Source organism: Fragaria vesca, linkage group LG5 (genome assembly GCF_000184155.1).
Source record: "Fragaria vesca subsp. vesca linkage group LG5, FraVesHawaii_1.0, whole genome shotgun sequence".
Taxonomy (NCBI): domain Eukaryota; kingdom Viridiplantae; phylum Streptophyta; class Magnoliopsida; order Rosales; family Rosaceae; genus Fragaria; species Fragaria vesca.
This window is the reverse complement of record NC_020495.1, coordinates 26,049,771-26,059,503: the sequence shown is the minus strand read 5'-3', so window position 1 is coordinate 26,059,503 and position 9,733 is coordinate 26,049,771. Positions and strand designations below refer to the sequence as shown.

General features: G+C 38.1%; 1 protein-coding gene across 1 annotated transcript; it reads left to right on the top strand.

Moving 5' to 3' along the window:
* Positions 1 to 8,446: 8,446 nt before the first annotated feature.
* Positions 8,447 to 9,733, top strand: LOC101304972 (dof zinc finger protein DOF3.7-like). The gene has a single exon (XM_004300501.1). The coding sequence runs from the start codon at positions 8,484 to 8,486 to the stop codon at positions 9,480 to 9,482; it is 999 nt and encodes a 332-aa protein (XP_004300549.1). The 5' UTR covers positions 8,447 to 8,483; the 3' UTR covers positions 9,483 to 9,733.

The window sequence follows — 9,733 nt, the reverse complement described above, 5'->3', positions numbered from 1 at the left end:
AGATCTTGGAGACGATCATGTATGCTTTTATCTGTGGGCCTTCTCAATTGGGCCTCAAGAGTTAGTTTGGGCTTACTCACATTGGGCCTTACATTCCAGTATAAAACTCGTACTTTCAACTCTGAACTTTCAAATTCAAAAATTTGCCAATAGCTATTTTCAAGCCATTTTTAGGTCGTGTTTGCTCTCAAGTCTGTTCATTCTCAACGATTGTAATCATTATCAACTCTTGTCTTTCAAGAAATAGAACAAAATTCATTCGTAAATGCTCTTTCCAAAGTGTCATTGTGATCGCCTTGTGAAATCTCAAAAATGCTCTTCTTATTACCTTTACGTAAGTGATGATTTGTAATCAAAATCAATGATTTGACCGCTTGAATCATTTCGCCTTGTATATGATAATGAAAACCTAGCATATGTATTTGTTCGAATAAGACCAATCCATATGTATATGCTCAATTTTATCTTTGTCGTTGACGAAATGTTATCATACAGTAATGCATGTCAACCTCAAATTATAAAGTTCGTAAAGGAATGACTCAAGAAAATCCAACCAAATATACTCGATCTTCATCTGTGTGCCCCCAACTAGTTGAAAGTGAAGCGGCCTCTTTCTTGTTATGATCCATAAAGTCGTCTGCCAATTATAGAATATGACAGTATTTCAATCTTGTTAGACCTAGAGAGGAAAACAAATTAACTAATTTGCATCTAGAAATGCATTGATGTGTTCAGATTCTTAATTAATGAACATACGATGTTGGGGGCAGTTGAGTACCAACGTAGATGATGTCGGGGAAACCAACAAGGTACAAGTCCTAAATAAGAGAGACTACTGTGATGACGATTACAATATTAAGATCAATATATATATTCGATTCGATATATATGGAGCTGAATGATTAAGGTAATCTATGCAATCTCAGTGGTGCCGTCGTGATCGATTTGGACTGATCGATGTACCTAAATTAAGCTGTATCTCATTAGTTTATTCAATGGCATATCTCAGTCTTGCATTATAGGTGACACTAATTTCATGTAGTGAAAGAGAATATATACGTAGATAATTATGTTTTGGATCCTTTTGCAAGAACAAAAAAAACAAAAGGTAATGTAATCCACCAACTACATACCAATAATGCAGAATTTTCAGTTGCAGGAGCAAGGAATTTAGGGAAACATGCCCTAGTAGTTTTGGATGATTATGATGTTTAATTAGTTGGATTTGGGAATTCTAGCTGAGATCGATCCACACTTACTGATGAATGCTAGCTCAAGTTTCAAGGTGGTGTTATCTTTATCTGTCTTTAATTCATCAATATATCATATCTAAAATTATACTTCGCAGATTGAAGAGAGGGTTCAATTCTATATACATTTTCTTCTTGTGTGGGAGCTGTTGGAGTCTACCTATTCTAGTGTTAGTATATGCCAATTGAGTTAATCACATAAACAAACTGTTTTTCAAATTTGTATTCATCTATTTGATAATTTGATTAATAAAAGGAAATTCGGTTTTCTTTTTTTCTTCATCAGATGGGATCATTGAGCCAATCAGTTTCTGGGCTCCATATATCTGTCAATTTCAGTAGAGAATAATCCAGGCCTTGGCCCTTACCACACCACTTGTCTTGGCTGATTGCTTCACTGTCATCTACCAGGGCCTGGCATCTCCATAATTTTACATTTCTACTTGCATATATTGGCACTGCAGAATTTCATTAAAACCCCTCTAAATCTAATGAAATTATGCTATTGATCGAGTACTGATCAAATGAGATTTGATCGATCAACGTACTTTTTGTTTGTTTTTAGTATCGAACTATCGATACATGCCTATCTAGCCGGCCTGAACCCATCTTAATTTCCATTGGAATTAATTAGGAGCTAGGGTGCTCACAAATCAGAACGACTCGAATTAGAAGTTCTTAACCAAATCTCAGTCTTGGAATATATAATTGAACCAGCAGGATTTGGTTTTGTATAATAATATGGGATCGAACAACATATCATCTTGTGTATTATCTACCCCCCCAGCTAGCTAGCTAGCTCTTTGAAACTTGGTTATATCATGACAACCACTGTTGTTAGTTCCTCTTCTATCTAGCTAATAAGCACACAGACACATGCATGCAAAGGTATTATCGACATGATCTACACTACCTCTGCGACTAGGATTTTGTCCATTTTAGCTTTTGTCAGGTTGAAAAACCCAGCTATATATTTCTAGTCTCCATTGGTTTCTGCAAGCTGATCGAGGAGAAACGACCTATATTATTTGGTGGCATTATATCAATTTCAAGGTTGGGACCCTTATATAGGAGGAATGTATATGATTATCAAGGAATTTTGTGTCAACCTACTCTCTCTCGAACTGTTACCCTACAATTCTATATGCTTCTTACATAAGTACAAAACATAGTTCCTTGGAGGATCCCGAGAGACTAGTATGCAAACAAAACCCTAATGACAAATGATCTTTAAGTAGTGACATTGTACGTTGCCGTCGGTGATTGATTGTCATATTCCAAAACATTTCCTTGCTATTGTGAGAATATTTGCCCCATCAGGAGACTTGGAATAGATTGATGTACAATAAGAAACTTAATTCTTTATACATGCGTATAAGAGTAAGAAAGATCCCATGCCAGTAACTCAGACTTCTTCACTATATTAGAGTTCATGCAAAGTAGCATGCGAGATTACATGTTATTTAACGTATTCAGCATCGCTTGATTTATGATTTTAAGTTGTATATATGTTTTTTTAATATCACACTACTATACATCAAATACCGTCAAAGACTGAACAATATTGTTGTTTAGACTCCTTAGAGTAATCGGTTGCTGTATCAACACTGTGACATATTCCTATCATGAGATCACTTTTGTTACGAAGTATTCATTTAACGAATACAGTGTTTGTTTTCAATAAAAATTTGAACTGTTTTAACAAAAACATCTTTTAAATTGCTTACATTTTAATTACAGTACCTCTAAATTGCGCTTCCAGCTAAACTTCTTTGCCAAACGCCGGGAACAACAACTATTTTAGTCTGAGAGCGGCTACTAACTTAGAACAATTCTCAGACGAAGCTTGTGATCTTCAAACTTATTACTTCGAATATAAACCAATTCATGCAACTTTAAGATCGACGTGTGAGATAAAATCTGTCTTGTAAATCTAGGTATCCAATCGAGGGGAAGTTGTTGATCTTTTTCTTTTGTCGAAACGACAAGAAGAAATTGGGCCTAGTTACAGTACAAGCTGCTTATGTGTGTGCATGTGAGGGAGAAATCAGAGATCAGAGATCGAGAGGGAGTCAGAATTATTGGAAGCACTTTAATCGGAATAGAACGAAACGCGCGAAAGGTAAGGTGCCCTAGAGAAAAGCTGCATTGCCACTTAAGGAGAGGACAATCGTAGTTGGCCAGGGTCTATATTAATTTTTGGAATGTGGAATTCCATATCACATCCCTCATATATTCCTCATCGATCCAATGCATTATTCTCACATTTCAATTCTCATGTCATATCAACCCCGTACATAAATAATTATACTGTACTCTCACAATTATGTTATCTACATGATCGATATGATTTCTCTTTTCAATTCTTTGAATTTCCCATTCCCGGCCTATTGCAATAGAAGAAGAATATCTGATCCATCTCTGAAGATAGTTCTAGCTGGCTTCTTGTTTTATTCCTTTATATTCCTTTAATCCACGTTTACTTAGAAACATAAAATCTATCAGTGTTAGATTTCAATTTTCAAGTTCTACGATTACAGATCCTACAATTCAAGTCATTACAAAATACGAAATAAAGATTAATAGTGTATGTGATATATGAATCAGACTTAATAGTAACATGACCTCATAGCTAAACCAAAATCATGACAAGTGAGAGCCGAAAATACTCTCAAAAGCCCAAGGAAGAAGAAGAAACCATTCGATCAATAAAACTAAACACTCAAAGCGAGTGTGTAGCAAAATACATAGATCCACCGGGATGCTAATTCCAGCGTGCTTTATCATTTGCAAATATTGCATAGAACACTAGCTCATCCTGCAACATTTCAAATAGAAAGTCTTTTCATTTCAATTACGACAACATATTTTTACCATCTTTTGAATGTTATTAAATGTTCAGCCTAAAATGTGGCTAGAGACTCTTAGCACTGAAATAGAAGCATGGAGCACGGATAAACAACCCTTTTCCTGTACCGACAACATCAGTTTACAATATTTCAATCAGCTCGCATATAGCAACATATTTTTACCATGCATGTATGTATACCAAGCACAAGAAATACAATCAATAACCAGGTATCTAGTACCATATCATATTTTTAATCAGGTAGCAAAATCAGATTTTAATACCCGCATGCAGTACTAGCTAGTACGGTGTATCCGTTTTGTTTTAGGACACTAATATATAATTTACCTAGGGTTATCTTTTTGGTAAATAAATAATACAACTGATAGGGTTGGATTTTGAGGGAGATTCGGCGCCAAACGAATCTAAGATTGCATAGTGTTGAGAAAGCAACTGATAGGGATAGAGGGTCGACTGGGGAAAACAGAGACCCTCTCAGAGAGGTGCCCGAGGATCGAGGACGTAAAGCAACGACGACTGCCCCACTCAGAAACCACCACAGCCAACCTTGACGGCGACCCTGATTACCTGCCCGCACTGCCCGGCCTGCCCACACTCCCCAACATGTGTCCCCAACATGTGTACCTCAACGAACAAAGGCTAAAGCTCACGTCGTTTTCCGCTGCCCTCACGCTAAAGCCGATGTCTTCTTCGTCGTCGGTCAGTGACTCACGTCTGGTCTATATTCTCTGATCTGAACCTCGCGCTCCTGACGGCACGCGCGGTCAGGTACGTGGACAGTACGAACATCACCATCTGTGTTTTCACCAATAATTTCGAGGGTTTCGAAAAGCAGACCGGACCGGGAAGGGGACCGGAGCAGACGTCCCTCTATGATATCCTGTTTTCAATTTCTGAAGAGACTGAACCGACCCAAGTCTGGCCAAACCAACATGGGGTTCTCTTTTTTCATGTGGCATGTGTTTTCCTTTTCCGGTCACATATCGTTTTCCTCAGCATGAAAGTGTGTCACTGTGTTGGAGTAATTGGGGACCTAGTTAGCTCATGCATGCAAGCTTTGTTTAGCGATCTTCAAGCTTTGCACTTTACCTAATTTCCAGTTCTGCACATACAACAACACAAGAACAAGTATTGTGCATGGGTTTTCCTAGTTCCAGTTTCGACTTTGGTCCAATAGATCTAGTGCTTTGGTCAAAGAATTTGAAGGCTGATACATCAGTTTCTGGACTTCTCTAGCTTGCTGTTCACAAGAGAACAGTACTATCCAATTTACTTTTTGTTGCTGTTTGGTTTTGGGTTTGAGGAACAAACAAGTTCCACAACAGGATCACCTCCACCGTTACCACCACCACCAACACCATATTAGCTTTCGAACCATGCCAACTCGTGTACCACAAAGCTAACAAAAAAACCGATTACTGTCCAATTTACTTTACTCTCAACAATTAGATATATAGAAAGAGACCAATTTATGCGCTCTCTATATATCCAATTGTTCTGCTACTACAATTACTATCGGAATCGTGTTTTCTTCTTAATCAAACAGCCTTTGATGATTGAGTCCACAGTTTATTGCATGAGTTGACAGAATGTGAATGAAGGAACTGGAATGGGAAAGCAATCACTATCTCTTTCTTGTAGTAGTTAAAAATTGATTAACCTAGTATTAGCTCTTTTAGTTTAATCCAAAATTGGACCTACCCGCTAACTAATCCATTCATATGCTTAATGGAGACACTTAAAATTATTTAGCTGCAAGACTTTTCCGTCGGATTAATAATTAATCAAGAAGTGAAATTGCCAAGAAATCAGTTTACACATTGTACCTGTATTAGCTTGAAGCTTAAGGGATAAGATTTACCACTTCATGATCGATGGTGATTGACAATTGGTTCCACTAATCTCAGACATGTAGACCCATGAATTATTTTGAGAATGTTCAATTATTTTGTATAAACCAGAGTGATTTGTATTCAAACCACAAGTTCATAGAAGTTAGCTTGTTCACATAAGTAGAACATATAATTGGTCCAGATAAACCTAAACCTGAATAGTGGCTCAATGAGCACTAACTGATAAGGTTGCCTCAGTTTGATTCTTTCCAATTTGTCTTATGCCAAGGTAATGAGGTGACAGTGTTAATACTATATTGCACGCCAAATTAATCAAGTATAGACCATTCAGTACTTACGTACATGACCTGATGACCAAGGTGCGAGGAGCTCGAGTCTATTTCATAAGCTTTTGCGAAATTTCGTACTTGTATGTTAATGTGAACCGATTAAGTATAGTTGGTCATGAGTTCGTCAATGCCTTCAATTTCAATCATGATTGTATACCAAGACTTATAGGTGGAGCTGAGTTGGTAATTGTAATACCTTATTATAAGCTCTATTACAGTAGTGTTAGGTTAATTACTATGTACAATGGCACAATTAGAAACGTATCGACCTAGCTACCATGCATGGCACTTCTGCCTGCAGGTGCATAAGGATCGATGTTACCACTATGCCTAGCTAGGGCAAGATCCGAGAAGTATCGATGTTACCACTATGCCTAGCTAGGGCAAGATCCGAGAAGTATTTTCAGTAAACGCTTAATTGCATGACTAATTCTAATAAAAGTGCATAGATTAGTAAGTGTTGTACTGTTGTTCATGAAAGTGTGATGTAACGTGTCTTCTGGTCATTGTTTTAGCAATGCAATTATCTTTTACTCAAAAAAGAAAATAAGAGAAAATTGAAGTGTGGATGCAGATTCCTTTGGTTACGATCATCATTTGGATCCACCCCCGGTGCATACATATGTGATGGGATCGAATTAGGGCTAGTTAGTTTTAGTCGTTCGATTACATGTACAGTTCAAATTACTGATAGTCATTCATTATTGCCAGTCTCACAGTTGATCCCAAGCTAATGAACATTCAAAGTCATTGGCCACGAGTGTGAATGTGTGATCGATGGATTATGATTGTTGGAACACTCTAATGATGAGTGTTTCAAACGCAAATGAGAAACGCATTTGCTCTCGCAGTACTTGATAGTAGACAACAAAACCACACGATCAAAATCAATGTGTAAAACTCGATGGCTAATCATATACATGTGTTCGTTGGTAGTGAAATGTGGGTGCGGGGAAGGCAAAATTGAAGCCATAAGTTTCGGGCAGTAGTAGTGTAGTACTAATACCATCTTGGCTATAATAGTTGATGTAGGGACTTTGGCTTTACACGTAATTCCATGTGATTAGCCCACTCCTCGAACTCGTAATGATGAAATTCTCCAGCAGCATCTTCACGAAGGAAACACAAAAGCCCCCACACACAACGTACAAAAATTATTCTTTTGGAAAACTTGATTGCTAGTATCATTATTTATTCTCTTCTCTACTTCCCACTGCTAGCAATATAGAATTGAAATTGTATATTGCCAATTGCCCTAGGCAAATCTTTTCTTGGTATATACAATGATAAAGCGCTTCTGCACTAAGCTCACAGTCTGAACTGCAAATTCAGAACTAAGCTTATTCAATTACAAACGCAAATGATTTCCATAAAACAGATTTGGGTTCTGGTGCATTCAACCTTTGAAGAAACAATGGAAACAAACTAGCTAGCTAGTTCAAGTAGTACATAGAGCATTTGCCCTAAATTTACCCTAATTAAAGTGAAAAATGGAATTATTATTTTTTTGGTTACAAAACATATAAGTGAAAAATGGAATTTAAGTGGTAAGAAGTTAATTTTCACCATAAATTTGAATGTTTCATCATCCGAGTATATATTTCACTGTTATTGGAATCATCAAGGAAATAATGCAGACTGGTCAATTAGCTATTTCTGCTCAGAGAAAAGATGGATGATCAGATGAGTAGGGCAGACCTGGAATTTGAGAAAAGACCATTTACTTGCCTCCAAAAACTACCCACAACTGAATTCCAAATCCAAATACCACTTTGTATTATACATAAAATTTATAGACTAAAGTTGTGATAATATACTTTCTTCCACATGCATAGAGAGCTATATATTAAAGCTTCCCCATCCACTACCAGTAGTCCTCCATTCTTTTACACCCCCTCAGAATATTTGGCCAGCCAAGGGATACAAGTACTTAAGTCTTAAGTCACACAAGGCCAGGCAAGCCATTTTATTTGATATTCCACCCTCAATCAATCCTCTCTTTACATATATAGGCTAGCTAAGATCACACATACACACTAAATACACAAAACAAAAACCACTTTCTCTCTTTAGCTAGCTTTCTCTCCACTAACTCAAAAAGACTCCATCTTTATTTGCTGCTTTTCTTGTTTTTGGATTGTTGTAGATCTACAAAGAAGAGATAATCATCAAAGATTAAGAGATGATCCAAGAACTGTTCGGTGGCGCAGGGTTTAATATAGGAGGAGTAGCAGGAGGAGGAGGAGGAGGAGGAGCAGAGAGGAAAATCTCCATTTCTTCTTCTTCTACTTCTCTTTCGGCTTCGCCATCGCCGTCTCCATCTTCTTCCGCTACTACAACTACCACCGCTGCTGCCGCGGCCGGTGCAACAGCGAATTCAGAGAACTTGAGATGCCCGAGATGCGATTCTGCCAACACCAAGTTCTGTTACTACAACAACTACAACCTCACGCAGCCCCGCCACTTCTGCAAGACTTGCCGCCGCTACTGGACCAAGGGAGGAGCTCTAAGGAATGTTCCGATTGGGGGCGGATGCCGGAAAAACAAGAGTGGTACCATCTCAACATCAATAAGCAAGACAGCTGTGGCCGGGAAGATGAAATCAATGGCGTCGGAGATCGGGAGGTCCGGATTCGGACTTGGGTTTGATCACGAGGTGCAAGCAAGTCCTATACTGTGGGGTTCACCTCAGAATTCCCATATCCTAGCTCTTCTAAGATCCAGCACTCCAAACCCTAACCCTAACCCTAATGTTCAACTGTGTACTAATTCTGTGAAGGAAGAGGGGGGCATGAGTATGATTGGTTCCCACATGATGAGTGAGTCTTCTGGAGCTGGAAATGATGCAATGACAGCTCGGTCGACCTTGGGTTTGGATCCGCTGAGTTCTTTCTGGAGAAACAATCAGAACGTTCAACCTCCGCACCAGCAACAGAATGGTAATTTCATACTTGGGCATGAGGTTCATAGCAACCAGGGAATTCAGGAACTCTTTCAGAGGCTTAGATCATCTTCATCAGCTAGTTATTATTCACATGATCTTAACAATGGAGTTTCTTCATCATCTACTTCATCGATTTTGGAGGCGGCTCCGGCTGTTGGTGGTGAATTGGGTTATAACTGGAACCCGGCGTTTACTTGGTCCGATCAGCTCCCTACAACAAACGGTGCATACCCTTAAGTTAAGAACTTCATAATTTCTTCTTTGTCTACTTTAGCTAGTTAGCTAGGTTCTCAATCTTTATTGATTGTTTTTTTTTTTTTGGTATTGTTTCATTTCTGTTTGTGTGTGGGTTGTGATATTGCATTAGTCAGGTATCATTCTCTTATTTTCTTCTTTTTATGTATGTGTGTTTGAAGGTGTAAAGGGATATGGGGGTGTACCAATTAAGGACCAGAATTATATTAAGTTAAACGTTTGTTATTTGTTAA

What these genes read in the sequence shown, in the direction of transcription:
- LOC101304972 (XM_004300501.1), top strand. Translation starts at nt 8,484, where the DNA reads ATGATCCAAGAACTGTTCGGTGGCGCAGGGTTTAATATAGGAGGAGTA.